Source organism: Kogia breviceps, chromosome 3 (assembly GCF_026419965.1).
Source record: "Kogia breviceps isolate mKogBre1 chromosome 3, mKogBre1 haplotype 1, whole genome shotgun sequence".
Taxonomy (NCBI): Eukaryota; Metazoa; Chordata; class Mammalia; order Artiodactyla; family Physeteridae; genus Kogia; species Kogia breviceps.
Window position 1 is genome coordinate 40,986,179 of NC_081312.1, and position 20,623 is coordinate 41,006,801.

The 20,623-nt window shown below is 42.8% G+C and overlaps 1 protein-coding gene across 1 annotated transcript; it reads right to left on the reverse strand.

Annotated features, from left to right (window-relative positions):
• Positions 1-823: 823 nt before the first annotated feature.
• On the reverse strand, positions 824-2,736 carry SIX6 (SIX homeobox 6). Its single transcript, XM_059059703.2, has 2 exons — positions 2,087-2,736; positions 824-992 (listed from the first exon to the last, which is right to left on the reverse strand). The coding sequence occupies exons 1-2, from the start codon at positions 2,656-2,658 to the stop codon at positions 824-826; spliced, it is 741 nt and encodes a 246-aa protein (XP_058915686.1). The 5' UTR covers positions 2,659-2,736.
• Between the last annotated feature and the right edge of the window lie 17,887 nt (positions 2,737-20,623).

Here is a 20,623-nt window from a genome sequence, read left to right on the forward strand (position 1 = left end):
GTTGCCTTATAGGGGATGATCATGTTGCCAATTTCTAGGTTTGAATATATCACACATGCACGCATATGTATGTACATACATACACACATGCATACAATTTGACAAGGAAGTGGTTATGGACCTACCTTGGGCTGTTTTAAAAATATACCAGGAGACATCAGAAGAGGCAAAAGATACAGAGAAGACTCTTCTGAGACCATTTGCACAAGGACCCCTACCTGGGGTCCCAAGAGAAAGATCCCTCTGTTTTCTTTTTAGGAATCTGAGAGCAGTTCTCTTAATTAAGAAAGGTTGCTCACCAGGTTTTTATTGTTTGGCTTCTTCACACAGAACCCATCAGCTTCACCCTGCACCTTTAGAAACAGCAAGTTCTCTGGATACAGAGAAACCTACCATGCAGTCTTTTAAATAAGTAAATAAACAACATATATATGTTTTGTTAAAAAAAACTTTAAAGCAAAAGTTATACATATGTAACAGCGTCCTTTCGACGTGAAATACCCACGGGAGATTCAGGGCAGGCTCTCAGCGTGCAGTTCGGGTTCTGGAGGCATCTTTGCAGCAAAATCCTTGGGAAACAGCAAAGCAAGGAGAACGTGGAGCTGGGTCTGGCCTCACCGCGGGCCCCTGTGGTAGCAGACGGAGGGTGCCAGTGGAGCGGGTCAGGCCGCGGGGCGGACACGGCAACCCGAGCCCGCGGGTCCCTGGCCACCTGGATTCGCAAGCGCTGGGTTGCTTGGTCTCTCGTCCTTTCTCTCTCCTTCATTTTGTTTGTCTCGTTTTTTACACCAAATTCTGTTTCTGAGCGTGCTGGGCGGGCAGCTCAGATGTCGCACTCGCTGTCGCTGGACGTGATGGAGATGGCAGAAGTGGCTGCCTTGCTGGATAGGCTGGCGGCCGGGCTGGCGGCGGTGCCCAGCACCTCGGGCGTGCCCTCTTCCTCGGCCCTTAGCGCCCGGTCGGGGCCCTGCGACAGGACCTGCTGCTGAAGCCTATGGGGAAGGAAAGGAAACGAGTCACTGTGTGTAACATAGCCGCCGGTACCCCCACCCCCCGGTCTGCATTCCTTAAGCCCAGAAGTCAGAGACTCTCCCTCAGACCCGGGCAGTTAAAGCGGGTGAGACAAGGCAACAGAGGCTGGGCAGGAGGCGTGCGGTGGCTGTTCTGTGGAGCCCTGCGGTTGCCCCCTCCTCCTTCTTAGTCCTTTCGTGGCTCCCTATCTCCCCAATCTTTGGGATGCTGTGCTCGCAAAGTCGTTCCTGGTGTTGGTCACCTTTGGGACCATTTTATCCACACTCTCAGGATAAATGAGGTGTGGGTGACAAGGAGCTGTCAGGCTCTGGGACAGGAGACACCTTTCCCAGGCTGCGTCTGCCTAGGGCATATGCCTGTGTGAGTGCCCCCGAGGCCGGCAGGAAGGGAGGCCGGCAGGAAGGGCGGCCTGACGGTTGCACAGAGGCTTTGGACCTGGGAGGAAAGGCTGGGTTCTTGGTCAAAATATTTGGCTGATTGAGAGCCACATGTTGGGGAATGAAAAACCTCTGCCGACTAGTTTGCTGTTTTGAGACAGGGCTGCCCACACGAGGGAAGAGTAGAACTCGACTTTCCACTTCTTACAGACATAAGTTAGAAATTTCAAAGCATTAGAGAAGGATGCATCTGGACTTTAAAAATGACAACACTAAACTGCCACACTGCTAATAAGCCAGGCTTCACTTAATAATAGGAGCCTGGGCCCAGGCTGACAAGAATTAGCTTTGGGCCTTGGGGTCTGTAATTGTTTATGGGATTTTAATTTTTCTTTCTTTCTCCCTCTCAATGTAGCCTTGGTTTGGTGACTGGAACCAGCTGCTAGAACGACCCCCAGGCGCCGAGAACCAAAAAGAAAGGGTGGGGAATCGAAAGTCTGGAAGGAAATCCTGACCCAGGATCCCAGAACGCAGTGGGCTCAAAACCGAAGACCTCAATCCCATCCCAATTCCTACGAAATCCAAGTCTCCAGGCCTTGGGTAAGGGCGCCGGGGGTGCTGTCACCTACTCCCTCCCTGGTGAGTTCAAGGCTCAGAGAAGGCCTTTAGGTACCGACCTGTTCTTGGCTGCAGCCGCCCGGTCCCTTTGTCGGCGGTTTTTGAACCAGTTGCCCACCTGCGTAGGGGTCAGTCCGGTTGCCTGGGCGAGCTCACGCTTTTTGCTGGGGTTGGGGTATGGGTCCTGCAGGTACCATTCCCGAAGCAGGTGCCGCGTGCGCTCCTTGAAGCAGTGTGTCTTCTGTTCGCCATCCCAGATGGTGCGCGGTAGCGGGAACTTCTTCCTCACGCGGTACTTGTCCACCGGCCCCAAGGGCCGTCCTCGCAGCTTCTCAGCCTCCTGGTAATGCGCTTCGAGCCACAGCGCCTGCAGTTTGGCGTGCGACTCCTTGGTGAACTTGTGGTTTTCCAGGATATGGTAGAGCTCGCGGTAGTTGCCACCGTGGAAGGCCACGATGGCTCTCGCGCGCAGCACGGATTCATTCTTGTTGAGCGCCTCGCAGGCCGCAGGGGCCACAGGCAGCGACCAGAGGAAGCGACCTAGGCGCTCCACGTCGCCGCTCTCCTCTAGCGTCTCGCATACCCCGGCCACTTGCTGGGGACTGAAATTCAAGATAGGCAGCTGGAACATCGAGGCAGTGACGGCGGCGGCGGAGGCGCTGAGTCCGCAGCGGGACACGCAGCAAATGCCCGCGGGCGCTGCCGGGTACGCCAGACTCTCCTTGGTGGAGCGGCTCGGGGCCACCAGGACGCACGGCCGGGGCAGCGGCGGCGGCGCAACCGCGGGGAGCGAGAGAGCGGAAGGGATTGGAGGAGGTGCCGGCTCCGCAGCTCGGGTTCGGCTCGGCTCCGTTAGGGCACGCAGGCCAGCTAGCGGGCGCCGCTACTGGGGTGGGCGGATTGGCGGCGCGGGCGCCATGGAGACCCCCTGTCAGTCACTGGCCGGCTCTGCCAATCAAGACTGCGACCGGAGCGCCCCGGCCATTTCAGCACCTCCCCGCTCTCGACAGCGCCCGCCGTTCTCCGGTAGATTTAGTATTTTGCAGAACTTGGAGGAGGAAAAGACGGGCGAGAGCCGCAGCTTTTCACTACCACCCCCAGCCTTGTTCCTCTCTCTTCCCCCGCAACCCTGCCCCAGCGCCCCCCGCCCCAGGCAGTGATGCTACAGAAATCCACTTTGGGGCGAGGCGTTGCCTGGGTCAAGAGGGCTCCAGAGGACAAAGAGGACTGGGTCAAATCAGAATCCTCCAAGAGAACTCACCAAGTTTAGTTGTAGAAACAGAAAACCTTGAGGGAGAGCACGAATGGGGAGGGAGGGGAAGTGGATCACCTCTCTTCTTGCCAGCACCCATCCCTGCATGCCTTGCCGGCTGCGAAAGCAGCCGAGTGCTAATCGAATGTGAAGCAGAAGGAACAGGACCCGGGATCTGTAGAAGAGGTCAGTTTGGACTCTACCCCCATCACCTTCAAAAGTCTCCTGATATCATTTAAAATACGAGCTAGGACACTCTCATTCCTGATAACACAGGTGCTGACCATGAAGTAAAACACTCGTTAACAAAAGCGGCGCCGCAAACCCCAAGTTTATACTTTTCAGTTTTATCTCCCCAGCTTAATGGACTTCAACAAATGTGCAGCATAGCCACAGCCACATCTAGAGTGAGAAGTCACTGGTAGGTTAGGACAGCAACTTAAAAGCTTGTTTCAAAGACCTTTTAAAAGAAGTATCGATTTGCTCTTCTTGCAGGCTAATTTTGCCATACCCTGTGTTAGAATGTTTAACTCTTGAGCTGGAGATAGAAACTCTAACCTTGGCCTTTGGACCCAAAAGTAATTCAATAAAAGTAAAATAGAGAAGGGGGAACCACACCAATAGAGAAGGGGGTGTAGAAAGCACTTCTTAAGCCCCTGAGCCCTGACCGCTCCTGAAGAGAGAAAGGGCCTTCTTGGCGGCTCTGCCTTGGGGCCAGCAGTTGAATTGGCAAATTTATTGATTCTCAGTTGACATGCTCATCATACCGTTTTCTGAGACCTAGGTCAAAAGTAACTACGATATCACCTGGGCTTTTGATAGGGGTTTATTTAGTTTGAAGAAAATAATTGGAAGAGGGCAGTCCAACGAAAACGCCAGGAAAAATATCTTTGGAGGTCCCATCCCCAGAAAGGAATCAAATGGGAATGTTCGCCCAAGAACTGGACTGGGCCCGGCTGTCTTTTCTTTAGTATCAAGTACAATTTGTATGTGGCTTGTACAGCTCTGGTAAATCAGAAGGCAGATAGATAGCACAGATGGTTGGAGGTGTCGGGTCAGATCATGCTACGCCTGAATGCAGGGCAAAGCTCATTCTGACGGAAAACCCTGATATTATTTTCACAGATCTTCACAGTTCACTCAAAAAAAAAAAAAATAGCAGAGAGGAAGAAAAAAGCCCTGCAACCATTTACATCATTTCTGTGAGTTTGCTGCCACCTCAACGGAGAGACTTTCTTTTCTAAGAGCTTATTTTCATGAAATGCGACAGGCAGAGAGGCAAAATGGAGAGGGTGATGAGGATAATGTCAAAGCACAAACCTTCTCTAGCTTGAGGAGACTTCCGAATCCGCCTCAAGGACAACTTTTAGTGAGAAACATCACAAACGAGGGCCAACAGTACACGGTGTAGAAAACCCGGCAGGCGGGGAAGGGGTGAAGAGGGGCCCCAGCAGGGCTGCGTTCCCGGCACCCCTGGCCAAGGAAGGAAAGCATCCCCCTTGCTCCAGTTTGCAGAGGTTTCCTAATTTTCCCTCTCGGGGTGTCTCCCCTATGGGCTCTCCCTAGCCCAATAGCTTCTTGATTGCTCTCCTCGAGCAGGAGCAGCCGCGGGTTCGCGGGACCTTACAGCCCTCGAGCGCAGAGGGGACCCCCAACCTCTGCTCCTAGCCGCCGGAGGTGAGGAGAAGTTGTCGGTGCCCCAGGGGACCGCGCCTCCGCATGCCTTTTTGCTGCACAATTTGAAAGTGGTGAATTCCGGCTTCTTACCCTAAGCAAGTCGTGTAATTTTCCGATTCTAGGTGCCCTATGAAAGAAATGGGAATGTTTCTTTCCAGATGTCCCCTTTGGCTTCTGCGTGTCTGGGGCTCTCCGGCGACTGAGACCAAAAGCCTGGGTTGGCCTTGGTGGAATCTCGGGAAAATGACGCTGGCTGCTGCCGCCGAGTCCGAACCCCGCCGGACGCTGTGTCTGGGCGCCGGGGCGGGCAGATTGTGAGAGGTGTCTAGAGACCCGGGTCTACTGTCAGGATATCCTGTCTTCACCATCGCAGGGGGCTTGGCTTAATTTTATCAACTCAAGGGAAATAAACTTCTCCAAGGCACACTGAGGTAGCACGTTCGTTCATCAGCTTCACTCCGGGTAGGGACAAAGGGAAGAAATTTGTGAGCCCCCGTCCCTGAGAATGAGGAGCTTCGAGGATTTCCTTAGAGATAATTCTACTGTGAAGAAGATGGCCCCCCACCCCACGGCTGAAGCGCACTTTTCCGGGTTTGCCAGGCGAAGGCTGGAGCTTTTCTTAATTTTACGGAGGGATAGATTTTTACCAATTTTGGAACTTTGCGCCAACCTTGCAGAGAACTCGCTACACCCGACTTCATTTGTCTTACGTGCTTGACCAGGTAGCCTGGAAAGCGCAGCGGCAGCCTTTGGCCTCGGCCCATCTGGGCAGGTTTGCAACTTTCTGTGGTTGGTTTGCAGCTACTAGTAGATTTGGGAGGCCTTGGATTCTCACTGGGAATACGTAGATGGCTATTCTTTCTGCAAACTCAAGACTTTTATTTTATGGAGAAAAAGCGGGTAGAGGACAATGACCTCCCGGGAAAAATTGTGTCTAATTGTTCATTGCAGAGGCACCAGGGCAAAGCGCCTCCAGGGAGTTGTGAGGTTCATACCAGAAATCTTGAGTTCAGTCTAGGACTTCTATCTTTCCCCTCGTTTTGCCCCTTCTGATTTTGCTCTCTAGAGTAGAGGGACACTTGGAGCCCAGGTTACACTTTGCTGAAAGATTTGCCAGTGGAGAGCACTTTGTAGAGGTCAATACATTCTTATGTCTAGTTTCCAGTCTCTTGTCGTGTTGTCTTTCTTTTCTTTGATTTCTCCTAAATCAAGCTGTAAAATAAATGATGTGTCTGTTTTCTTTCCTATACAATTCACATAGTCAGGGATTTTAACGATATCGTAATTGAATGCATCTGAATTCCTTGATAAAGACGTTTGTGCTGCATGTGAGAGTCACAGACTGGAAAACAATGAGGTCCCAGCCTTTTGTGTATGTCCATTTTGACTATGTGGGGAGAGATCTTTGTTTTCCTTTCCTGGGCCTCAAAGCCATGTGTTGCGAATAGGTGAAAATAATGTAAAAAAAAAAAAAATTCAAGATTAGAAGGGTGTTTTATTGCCTTTGAAATTACAGTATTAAAATTTCACACTCTCATTTATTCATGAATTTAGAATTCTGATTTTTAGATGATACTGTATAAATATAGACATATTTGTTTATGAATTTGGTGGTCCAGCTCTTCAGATTATGAAATTAATTCAATATCCTAGTTTTAAAATACTAACTATCCTAATAAGTTCCCAAGATATATTGCTGTCTTTCATGCATTCTTCCCCTGACTGTATGTATGCACCTTGTAACAAAGAACAGAGATGCCTCTTTGAGAAATGTTTTGTAGATTTCTTGGTGCTGTAAAATTAACTGGATATTATACAAAAATACAAAAAAGTATTACAATCAAAATATTGATCTAATTTTAATAGATGAGATATTTTTGTTATTTGCAAAATTATTTACCATCTGTTTTTTAAATGATGCAAAATTGCTTGTGTTGTTAATTGGAGGAAATGTTTATAAGTTTAAATGTGAGGAAGTTTACCGTTTGAAAGTATTGGTTAATTGGCAGTAATGGTTTTTTAAAATGTTAGGCTGACTATGTAACTTTGTTTTGACCTCCAGTTTGTGGCTGCTTCTAGGCATTTGGATGATAGTTTGTATTTAAGCCAAGGACTGTATTGCAAGTTATACCCCTTATTTAAACTATGGTTTTAAATTCACTTTTCTCTCTCTCTTCTGCTTCTGTGAGGGTAAGTCTAAATCTTCAGAGGGCTAACCACACCACAGCATAGCTTGCTTAGGGCTATGTATCAATGGGTTCTTATGTGAAGGATTAACTCTTAAAATGTAACCAGCATGTCATTTATAAACACTTTATTATCACTAATGAAACATTAGTTTAATGACTGAAAGAATAATTAATTCATAATTCTCTACTAGAACATTGTTTTTTTCCACTAGCAGGTTATTTTTGACCATTTTCAAATCTAAGATCAAAGTATCTTTCTAAAATACACCTAGACACCTTATAATTCAATGAAGTGAAAGAATGTAAATTTGTTTATGCCTTCTGGCATGAGTCAAACATTATTCACATTCGATTTTATGTATTGTATGTCATATATATGCATTAATTACATGTATTATATGTGTAATAAATGATCATTTTCTTCCAAGTAGTGTAAAATCAAATAGAAACATTAGCCTCCAATAAATACCTTAAATTCTGCATTAATCCAGTTCATTAACAGAAAATACTTTTAAAGAATTATATTAAAAAATATAATTTTCATGGCATCTTACCCTTCAAAGTAGCAAATCTCAGGAGGGCAATTATACCCCCTCCTTCCAGGGGACATATGGCAATGTCTGAAGACATTGTTGGTTGTCACAACTGGCACTGAATGCATGGAGGCAGAGATGCCGCTAAACATCTTACAGCGAATTGCCACAGCGGCCCCCACCCCTAACCAAAAATGTCAGTAGCATCACTGTTAAGAAACCCTGCTTCAGAGGAGCTCAAAATAATCAACAAGACACAGACATACAAAACCTGCTAAAATTCTGTTTATTTTGGAGTTGAAGCACTTTTAAAGGAATCAGTGCCCTTTTAATTTCATCTTAGGTCTAGGCCACACCAATAAAATCTCTTCCTAAGGACCCACTGTAATTTTGTTTCTTTTAAAACTTTATTGTAATTGATACTTATGGTGACTGAATACTTAAAAATTTAGAAATATCTCTGGGGAAAGTGGAGTTTTGTTTCTGTTTATGTTCTTTGAGTAACTGGTGGGACAGACAACAATGGTTGAAAGTTATTGCTCAGACCCTCTCCATTTTACAAGTGAGTAAAATACGAAGACCAAGAGGTTAAATGATTACTCATATTATACAACTAGTTAGTGGCAGAGATACATTTAAAACACAGATGCAATCCTGTATTTATCACATACCTTGCTTTCCCTACCCAAGGAAGATGGTATAATTCCCGTTGAGTTTGAGGGTGAGGATCTGAATCACACATGAATATTTATTGGTGGCTGCCATGTGTAAGGTCCTATGCTGTTTCCTAATGCTGTGACTTTCATAGTTTGATGCACACTAGTTCATGGATCTCAGGGAGGCTGAAACTATTCTGGGTGGTGTCAAATGGTGTACCCTTGCAAACCCTAAAAAGTCCTGAACTCTCAAACGTGATTCTCTGACTTCAATTATCTTCATTGCAGGGTGGCAATGTTGGAGTCTGGGTTTATTGATGACCTTTCTCTGAGTCATCACACCGTATGCTGGCAGGAAAATGGAACTGAATTCAGGCTCATTGGGAAGGAGAGATTGGACTCGAGGTGCTGTAAGGCTTGGTTTAAGTAAAAAAACCTCCGAACTCTTTTGTCAGGTCTTTCAAAAGAATAACAGTGATGCTCACTAGCATTTCTATAATTAACAAGCTGTCAACATTTCTACTACAACCACAGAAGTCTATTACAGACAGAGAATTGTGATAAATGTTTCTTTAGGTCTGAAATGTTAGCCTTCATCTTTTCAGCCTAAGGCAATTTTTGAAACCAATTTTGTTTCAATCATTTTGGATCAGTTGTATGGTAATTTTGGAAGTGCAGATGCTCTAGGCCCACCTCTTGAAATAAAGACTTTTAAATGGAAACACAGAGAGGAGTCTGCTTAAGCCGTAGTGGGGACCAGCTGCAAAGCTCTGGCACGGAATTATATAGGCAGACAGTGACAGTAGGTTTAGAAAAAATTAAGAGGCAGAGAAATGTGTGCATGTTTCCTTTAACAGTAGATTTTTCCCCCTCAGATCCTTCACACTATGGAATTTTAATCCTCTCTTTTTTCTGTTTTGTATTTTATCGGTTACTTTCCCTATTATTCCTAGGTTTTTGTGAAAGTAATGTAAGAGAATTTGTCTTTACAGTGATTAAAATTGGGGGCTGAACTGATTTTTTTTGAATTTTAATAGTTAATTTCAACCTTCATTTAGTTAAATTTTCTTTCTACCCTTCTCATCTTCTTTCTGCTTGACCATCTTTTTATCCTTGTCCTTGAAATAATAATTTAGAAGTTCTGCAGTATTTTCTAGTCCATCAATGGTTATCTTTCCTTTCCTTGCTCTCGTTACATATGACTCTATTATTGTCTATAAACTCTATTATTGTCTATAATATCTTCCCATCAAGATGCAGTTTTTCCTACTATGGTATTACTTTCCCCATTGTTCTCGCCATCCAAATAGAATTAGACTTTTACAGTATTTTCACTTCCCCACTTTCCTCCTCCTCTGTTACCCCAATCCCAAAGTTTTCTGAAATGATGTAGTACCTAGAGTTTTCTTGTAGTGTATCCCTTGTGTTTTAAAAATACTTATTTAGCAATTATGTCACACACTTTTAGACAGTCTATTCTTATTACACACACATACAGACACATATTCCTCTCCAATCTTTCCCTCTGCTATGGTTCATTTGTTGATATTTAGATTTTTTTTCTCATATATTTTCCTCATCTAGAGTGTTATTTTTTCCCCTACTGGAAATACCTTTGTGTTTTTCTCTTTATAAAAGCAACACATGCTCACTGCAATAAATATCCATATACTTATGGAGTCAAAAGTGAAAGTTGGGCTTCCCTGGTGGCGCAGTGGTTGTGAGACCGCCTGCCGATGCAGGGGACACGGGTTTGTGCCCTGGTCCGGGAAGATCCCACATGCCGCGGAGCGGCTGGGCTCGTGAGCCATGGCCGCTGAGCCTGCACGTCCGGAGCCTGTGCTCCGCAATGGGAGAGGCCACAACAGTGAGAGGCCCGCGTACCGGGAAAAAAAAAAAAAAAAATGGAAGTTTTTTGCAATGTCATTATTCCATAGATATATCCTTATATACTTTTTTTTTCTACACACAGAGATACAGGTATTTTTTCTTTTGACAGAAATGCTGTCATATTATTCATACTGTTTATAGCCTTCTTTTTTAATGATAACATTTTATGAACATTTTTCCTGATAATAAATACATGTTATCATTTTGAACGGCTACACTGTATTCCACAGCGTACATACCATAACTTATTTAACCAGTCCCTATTGATGATTGTTTAAATTGGTTCCAAATTTTCACCATTAGAAACAATGAAACAATGAGCATCTTTTTGTATTGTCCAATTTTTCCTTCAGATTCTTGGAAGTAAGATGAATGGGTTAAAGAGTTTACATATTTAAAAAGTGATATGTATTTCCAAATTGCCATACAAAAGGACTTTTACCAATTTTTACTTATATCCACACCGTGTGAGTGTCATTTTCCCCCACACCCTGGCCACTATTCTTCTTTTAAATCTTTGCCAGATTGATAGATGAAAAATGGTTTCCTTGGGACTTCCTTGGTGGTCCAGTGGTTAAGAATCCGCTTTCCAATGCAGGGGACGCGGGTTCGATGCCTGGTCAGGGAACCAAGATCCCACATGCCGCAGGGCCAGTAAGCCCGTGCGCTGCAGTTACTAAGCCCTCGTGCAGCAACTACAGAGCCCATGTTCTCTGGAGCCTATGCACGACAACTAGAGAAAAGTCTGTGCAACACAACGAAGAGCCCGTGCACCACAATGGAAAGATCCCATGTGTCACAACTAAGACTCTACACAGCCAAAAATAAAGATAAATAAATAAACAAATATTTGAAAAATAGTTTCTCATGTTTTCAAAATAGCCATTTCTTTGGTTATTAATAAGGTTATGCAGTTTTACATATTTACATGTCATTTGTATTTCTTCTTTTGAGAATTTCCCAATTAAATCCCTTGATTTGGGATGTTTATTCTTTTTATTCATTTGTAGTATTTCTTCCAACATTAAGGATACATTTTTTTCCTGTCATATATTGCAAATATTTCTTCCTGCTTTTTCACTTTATGGTGTTATTTGTCCTATGATTTTTATAATTTTCACATAGATCTATCAAATCTGTTTCTGTCTCGGGTGTTATACGTAGTACAGTGTCCCTTCCATGTTATAGATAAGCTGTATTTTCTTCTCCTGCTCTTTCTAGATTAAAAAAAATTTAAGCTGGGCTTCCCTGGTGGCACAGAGGTTGAGAATCTGTCTGCCAATGCAGGGGACACGGGTTCGTGCCCTGGTCCGGGAAGATCCCACATGCCGCGGAGTGGCTGGGCCCGTGAGCCATGGCTGCTGAGCCTGCACGTCTGGAGCCTGTGCTCCGCAATGGGAGAGGCCACAACAGTGAGAGGCCCGCGTACCGCAAAAAAAAAAAAAAAAATTTAAGCCATCTGGATTTATTTTGAGGTCTCATGGAAATTTGGACTCTAACAGGGTTTTTTCCCCTTCAAATCATTTTCTAATTCTTCTCTCTCCCTCCCTCCCTCCCCCCACCTTTCCTTCCTTTCTTCCTTCCTTCCCTGGACAAAAAAAACTAGAAATGCATCCCCTTTCATCCCTGGCTCCATTTCCTTTCTAAGACCCTTCCTCCTTCAATCAAAAGAGTGTAAACTTTTCTTTGTGACTTTTCTTCCCCTTTCTGCTTCTCAGCTAATTCACCCCTGGCCTCAGAATGTTCTGGAAACCTTCAATTCCAGACCTGGGTTTGTCTTCTGACAGCTTGGGTTCTCTTCTTTCTCTGGCAGTCTTGTTTGGCCTGGATGTGTCTAGACTGTGCTTGTTCTTGGAATGTTAAGAGGGTGGAAGCAGGTGGGGTTGCCTAAGGTGCCAAGAAAACTTGCGCGGCTGGAAGAAGACAGGAGCGAGTGTGTCACCATGCAGGAAAGGGAAGCTCTTGACCTGGGCCTTAAGGACTTGTTGGGATGAGCAGAGATTCAGTGGTCTGGAGACAGTCTAGAGATTAAAATCAGTGGCTCTAAGAGATTTTTAAGACCAAAAAGTTGCCTCTGTTGTATATTTCCCAGAGTTTAGTTTTACCACCTCTGAATCCTGCCATTATTTATTGATTGATAATTCTTTTCCCACAGATATGAAACTCCACTTTTATCACATATTAAATTTCTATGTATACATAGGTATTCTTTTGGACTTTCTGTTCTCTTTCACTGATATGTCTATTTATTCCTATGGTTCCCCTGCTGTCGTTCAAATACATTTAAATATTTGATAGGGCAAGTTCTTCTTCAGTATTTTTGAAGAAAAATTCTTTGGCTGTTTTGTGAATATTTTCTTCCAGATCACCTTTAAGGTAAGTTTTGTCAAGTCTTTTTCACAACCCCAGATTCCAGTGGAGTTTTCATGGAATTGTGCTGTTTTGCAAACTGGCCCCATAAATGGAGGCAGGGAGAGACTGAAGAAAGAGGCAGACCACTCCAGATTGGTAGGTGGCAGGTTTAGTAACCAAGGGAACTTATTTATGAGACTTGTCTTGGTTGACTGCAAGACGAGTAGATCTCTGCATCTGCCTGCCAAAGATGAAACCGTGTCCCCTGCATCGGCAGGCGGATTCTCAACCACTGTGCCACCAGGGAAGCCCTACCTGTTAGTATTTTAATCTGCTGCTTTGATATCCTATTTTTGCTTTCTATCAACCTTGCTGCTTGCCAGTTATAGGGGCGATGAAACCTCCATTCAATGTCATGTTCTTTTGCCCAGTCCTGCATATCATAACCTTTGAAATGTGACCTCCAATTACTATCTATTTGATGAAGGTATCTGTACATGGTACTCAGCTTCTCTAATCCCCTAATGGTGGCAGCCTGGTTTGAGCCGTGGCAGGGGAAAGATTGGGTTAGGCCAGATTGCAGTGTTCATGAAAACCAAGGCATATTTAGAAGCCTTACTTGGAGGGAGGGGACCAATGTAATCAATTGCCAATACCTCACTGTTTGGGAACTCCAGTATATGGCCCCAGACTCCTTTGGTAATTGCCTTAGGTGTTGTTTAGAACACAAAGGGCATGTCGTTACTGCATAAACCAAGTCACTGTATTTGAAGGGCAATCCCGCATCCTTGACAATATGCCATCCCACCCATATGCTATTGTGGGTGGTCACTCTTTCTATGCAACCAATCTGCCATATATAGTGAAGAGTCAGTTGCTAGGGCTTGTACCTTAGCTAGGGCATCAGCTTCTTGATTGCCAGGGTGTGTCAGTGCCTTGTGAACCAGCTTGTGGAAGACAGTAGGGACAGCCTGAAGCTCTTCCAGGCAAACCTAAAAATCTTTCCACACATCCTGACCCTACAGAGGCTTTTTCATGATCATCCACTCCTTAGCTTCCCATTGTCCAAGTCATAGGGATCATCCCTTTATAATAGCCCAACTGTCATTGCAAAGGGTTAATGACCAGGGTTCATGAGTGATCACCAGCCAAACTGCTCTGAGTTCAGCCCACTGGCTGCTGTGGTTTGTTCCTGTTTCCAGGCATCTGTTTATCAGATATCAGCAGGAATTTCCTCCACTCCTTCTCTATAGGCTGCAGGGGCTGCCACAGGAATAGGGGTGGAGGCATTCAGAGCATCTTCATATTCTACAGGACTTAGTAGCACCTGTATTTCTAGAGACAGTGGGCTGGCAGACAGGGTGCTCTTCTGCTGCATATAGGTATGCCACTTAGTCAAAGTGGGAATTTGAGCCATGACAGAAGTGGGTTGATGAAACATATTCTCCATCCACCCTTTGATAGGAAGGGAAGTTCTTACCATGATATGCTGTTCTTTCATGAGAGAACCTACCCTGAGGAGCACTGTATACACTGTCAGGAGCTGTTGCTGTATGTGTGTGTTGGGGGTGGGATGGGTATATTGGGTTTCTGCCCCCTTCCAGGACTGGTACCAAAATCCTAGGGATACTTTCTCATTCTGTTGCCCCTGCCACAACACCCAACCCAAAGCTTCCAGAGTCACAGATACATCTAACTCAAATGGTAGCCCTGCATGAGAGATGCCCAGAGCTTTAATCTGCTTCACTAGTATTTTTGTCTTTTCAGAGGTAGCTTGTTGCTCTCATTCCCAGTCCCACACGTGCCCTTTCTTCACCAGGCAGTATAAAGGATGGAGACACTGTGCTAGGTAGGGAATAAAACCAAAACCCCCAAATTCCTACAAAAACTTGCACCTCTTTCATGTTCTTAAGGGTTGGATAGGCTTGCACCTTTTTGATCACAGCTACTATGATAATGCACATCTTACCCAACCAAATAACTCCCCCAAACTTTATGGCCGTGCCTGGGCCTTGAATATATAGGCCTTGAATATATCAAATAAGCCTAATTAATTTAATTCTCTTTTATAAGGAGAGATTACATATCTCTGAGATGTTCCAGGGGCCCTCTAGAAAATCCCAGTTAGTTCAAGGTCAACAGGACTTTGTTAAGAATTTGATTTGGGGTAAGTTTGTCAAATATATCAAAAGGTTTAAAACACTTGATTGAATAGGACCATAGGTCACCGTGAAACAGTACTTAGTTATCCAGTTAACCAAAGTGATAATTAGAGACTTCAAAGGCAAATACGTAAAGTTATGTAGTTGTAAAAACAAAACCAAACCACAACGTACCTCTTTTAATAGAGAAGACTCAGTTTTCTTAAGTAATCAAAGCATGATAAAGGTAACAAGAAGCACAGAAGATTATTTTGATAAAACACAGAATCTCTGTTTTCTAGGCAGATTACTTAAAAGGTGAAGAAAAACCTTTCACAGTCCCACTAAGAACAGACCAACAGTCCAAAACAACTTTGTCCTTTTAGCAGATGAAAAAAATTGTTTCATTTTTACACAAGTACACTATTGATATTAAAGCTTATTTTTCTTTAAGCCAATCAAATAGAGCTAATTTACAGATTAATTTTGGCAATACCCTCCAGAGGTAGAAAAATGTCACATATATGTAACATATATTCATAGACATCCATCAACATACAGACAGACACAGAGACTCCATAGCTTTCATTCTAAAACTTTAGCCAAGAATCAGGTACAACAATATAAAACTCACTGATTTATAAGCCAGTTGAATCCAAATGTGTTTCTGGTAGATGGAACAAGTTAAGTTTACCCACTCACATGGCTAAAGCTTTTTACTAATATTTGTGGAGAAGACTTTTAAAATTAAAATTTGTATTTGCCCTTTACCGGTAATCTTATGGAGCTGTGGACTAGATTTCGAGCAACAGCGCTTCTGTAGTCATCTGTATTTTAAATAATCTCTTTCCCTCCTTTTTTCTGTTCAGTCTCAGGCAATCATGGGCTGTTTTAGTTATCTCCTGAGGTATTTCCATTTCAGATAAAATTTACAACTTGAAGGGACAGAAAATGAATGCAAGTTTTCTCCTGGGAGTTTTGGGGTATATTTCTCTATTATCAAAGTCTAGGGTAATTACTATTTAAAATTTTTCTTTGCGTTAAAGGTCGGATGGCATGGGTCTACTCTGCCTATTTCATTGTCAATCACAACAATATCCTCCTCTTTGCTCTCCTCACTTTCCCAAAGATTCTACCTCTTACTGTCCTAATCAGGCTTTATCACAAGCACATGGACTTTAATCAATGGCAGCTTGTGATCTCCTAGCTTTCCAAATTAGCATTCTAAGGTCTCCAACTTATTATTTTGGTCTTCCAAAATTGTCTGCCGCTCCTGAAACTAGCAGAGTAGTAGATAACTGCATGTCCTTTTCTAACTTCAGCTCTTCTTCCAACTTTCTAACTCAAGTTAGTCTCTAGTTGGGCATTGATGGTCAGTCAAACTGCCCACAGTAGAGGCCAGCCCACTGTGGCAGCCATTTGTTTCCCTTCTTTACTTAAGTTCTCTCTTAAGTGTAGTTTCTCAAAGAAGCTCATTAAAACAGCCACGTTTTTGGGGTGTCCTCATTCTCATGGGGTGGTCCACATGCATCTGACATATGGGCCACCTCTCCTCACATAGAGGTCAATGGCCAACTCAGGATTTCCCCCACAGATGACTCTTTCTCAAGGCCCATTTATTCCATCTCCTGGCTGGCTCACCAGTTGTTGGTTTGCAAACTGGCCCCCTGAACACAGAGAGCAAGGAGAGAACAAAGAAAGAGGCAGACTACTCCATATTGATAGCTGGCAGGTTTAGTAAGCAAGGGAACTTGCTTATAAGACTTGTCTTCGGTGATTGCAATTTGAGTAGGTCTCTGAACCAACCCATCAAATCTTAAAAGTTTATAATAGAGGCCTTAACTGGGTTCAGTCACATATACAATCCAGATGGTCTCAACAACACCTCACTCTCTTAAGGCTTCATCCTTGAAAATGACTCCCACTGTTGGAATGGTAAGCAAAGTGTACATTCCATGGACAGAGGAGGGGGTGAGGACCTTCCAGTTGCCTGGGTCCAGCTCTTGGGTCAACTGGCGGTCATGTCCTCTTGATGACCTCCTGCAACAAGTTTCATTACATAGATTAATTTGGGATAAATTGCATCTTTACAATGTTGAATGCTCCCATTCAGGTACATAGACTGGCTCTCATTTATTCAAACGCTCTTTTATGTCCTTCAATAAAATTTTATACTTTCCTCATGTAGGAAAAACAGACATGAGAATTGAAAAAGCATCATGGCTTGAGGTTATTATTATAAAGGTCTTAAGTCCTATACAACTCTGTGGATTTTGAAGGCATCATTGTATTACAGCATGGTACAATAATTAACATTTACTATTGTTTAAAATGAATGAGGAAGTTTTTCCGTTGAGTCCCCCTGAGTTGGTAGATATAGATAATTGGAACAGGAAGAGGAGTAGAAAATGAGGTTAGAGCTTGAGGAATTGTCTAGGGCAGGGTCTTGATAATTGGCCTTTCCTATCTGCCCCCTACTCCTGTGAAAGCACCCAGACTGAAACCTAAGAAATAGTCTTTAATGAAATTGAGTGGTTAGCCTGGGAAGGTATAGGTCTTTCAAAGTGGAGAATTTATGCTTACTCAGGGCTTAGAAATTATGCTAGTGCATTCAAAAATCAGTATGGAGCCTGAGGGATTTAGTGATATGGTAAAGAAGACATATGGTTCTTCTGTATACAGGGGGAAAAAGTACACTTAGAAGCTCTGAAATATGGCATGATTATAATCAATTGGTGGAGACTAAACAAAGAAAATTTAATAGATTTTGATGCTTGGAAATTTTTTTCTTTTAGATTTTCTTTTTGATGTGGACCATTTTTTAAAAACAAATTTTGTGACACTTTGGTTTTATTTTATTTAATCTTTAATATTTAGTTATTTATTGTTTATTTGGTTGCACTGGGTCTTAGCTGCGGCAGGCGGGCTCCTTAGTTGTGGCATGTGAACCCTTAGCTGTGGCACATGAACTCTTAGTTGTGGCATGCATGTGGGATCTAGTTCCCTGACCAGGAATTGAACCCGCACCCCCTGCAATGGAAGGTGAAGTCTTAACCACTGGACCGCCGGGAAGTCCCAATGCTTGGAAATTTGATGCAAGTAAATTTCAAATGGCATGTGTAGTGACACGAAATTTCATCATCTCTACTTTTCTGCTTTCTTTAAAAAGACTCTATAGGTGCAGGCAATATAAACCCAACTTAGGCTATCTGGAATGAAAAGAGAATCTCTTGACTTACAGAACTGACTAGCTGACTCTTCTGTATCTTGCTTATGTGTTCATTGGTGTTGCCTTCATTATAGGGCAGCTTTTTCCATATGGTGAGAAAGATAGTTATCACCTGCTCCATCTTTACAAGGTTTTTGGAGTTCACCAGCTCAGAGAGACAATATTCTTCTATTATTCTACATGTACTAGTTAAGGAAAGACTGACCTCAGAGGTGGAGTGCTGTGATTGGCCAGGCCATTCCTTACCTAGTCACATGTCCATTTCTGAGATCAGAGCCCTGTGGGAGCTAGATAGTAGTATTACTGATTACTGTTATGAAAGAGGAGTTCTGTTGTCTGAGAAGGGAGTCTTGGATGTCCTGAGACTTTAGCTCTTTATAACTGATCGAATCTTTCTTGCGAGCTTCTACCCTGCTGGATACCAGGGGCAGTCAGGGGGACAACTTTAAACTTCTGATAGATACTGCCAATTTAAAAGTTTCTTTTAAGATAACTCAGTCTGCTTCAGAGGTATGCTAAATCTTTTAGATTTCCTTTGCCTTCCTCTCTAAAATGGCATTTTAATGTATGGGGAATGGAGTAAAAGTGACCTCATTGTGGGGTAGATGGGGCTTCAGATACATTTGGTTTTCTTTGGATCCTTTCTGGTCTCTTCTTTGGAATGGATGGTTTTACAATATGGATTGGCCCCATACGGCTTTTTGGAGTATTGAGCAGCCACCTGTTGCTAGAATCTGGGTTTGTAGACATTTACCTTTATGAGTGAAACACCATACACCTTGTCCTCTGCCTGTACATTTATAAGTAGTCTCTTCAGTAAAGTCTTATCATTTGAATCATCTGGGGTGATTTTTGTTTCCTGCTGAAACCCTGACTGGTACAGAGTTGCTGACTGACTTTGAATTAAAGGTCACTGAAGTCATTAATTTAATATCCCCAAACTATCATCCAATCACATATGTGTATCTCTATGATAGCAGTCATAACTATCAATATCTGTCTTCACTGTCAAATGGTGAGGTTTTTGAGAGCAAGGACTTTCTTCATCTTTATAAAACCAGTGTTTGTTAAGTAGTACACACAGTGCCATATACTTCAGAGAAAAGGACTATCTATAATAGTGAGGGAAGGCTTTCTTGGGAATTGAACTCTGAAGAATGGGTAGATCTTGACTGGATCAAGGAGAGAAACTTTCCAGTTGGGAGGAACATTGAACACAAAGCCATGGAGGCTTAAATAAACATAGTATCTTCATGGATCAGTGAGGGAACGGTTTAAAATAGAGAGGTTTTGTTGAGAAATAAAGTTGAGGTCAAATTATAGAAGATATTAAAATAGTACAGAAGCATTCCAATTTGAAGCAGAGGAAAATATAATCTTTAATTTCTTTGAATTATATGAGAATCATGATGAAATGCATGTAAGAAAAAGCAGTATTGTTATAGGATGGAATAGGAAAAATAAAGAATAGATCAAAGGGGAAGGGTTGTCCCCAGCCTGTTACAGTAATCCAGATGTGAAATGATGTAACCACTTTTTGAGCATTTACCATTCATTCATTTACTCCTTAAGGTATCTGTTGAGTTTCTATCATGTATTAGGCACTCTGCTTGGTGCTGGGGATAAAATGGTGAGCAAAAAAAGAATAAAATTAAAGAATTATGTGACATAAAGGATAGTATAATGAAGAGTAAATTAAAATTTAAAATCCCACTTAATAGGATTTTAGAAGTAAGTAGACATATTTGAGGGAAATAGGCTTGCACCAAGAATAAAATCAAAGGTACATGAACAGTAAAGCAATGAATGAGTCAGATTAATGTTAAATGGCATCTACAAGAACAAAAAAGGCTGTTTTTTTTTTTTTTGCCTAATATGGTTTGCACACACTTGGAAACCTACTAGTGTTAGAATTACTGTCAAGAAAGGTCAGCAGAGTTGTCAGACAACTACCTATATTTTATTGACTTGGTAATTCAAGGAGGTGATGAAGGTATAGACCTAATTTGACCGGGAAAGTCAACTAATTTCAAAACAGGGGACCAACTGAGAAAACAAAGGAGAGATTTTTGTTTTAATATTAAAATGTAAATTTAATCATACATATTTGAAAATCCTGGCACACTTTAATCCTGTTGTTTTTCCCACTGACCTGATTTCTATTCATGTAAATAAATTTGTGTTAGCAGATTCACATTTCTTCACTTCCTATTTTATGACTATTTTCCCTATAAGGACTGTTCTTAGAATGAAATGGCATTTATTCCCTTGGAATTGCTTGTGAATTGAATTAGGACTATAGCCATTATAACAAAACTGCTGTAACCTATTCTTTGTGGCTGCCAAGATATTTGTGTGTGTTGGGGGAGGGGAAAAAGGGGAGCCTGTTTTCATGGAGCCTACAGTATGGTAGATGATATAGATATTTATACAACAACTGTACAAATAATTTAGAATTATAACCATGTGAAAGGCTATGAAGGATAAGTACAAGAATTTTGAGACTTGATAATGGGCATTGCTGAGGCTGTGATACTTTAGTTGAGATTTGAAAAATAAGTAGGAGGTTATTAAATGAGGAAGGATAGAGCATTCCATCCTGAGGAGCCAGCAAGTGCATTGTCCCTGTGATGGAAAGAAGCATGTTAATGCTGGATTTCAGGAGGAAGATAAAGTT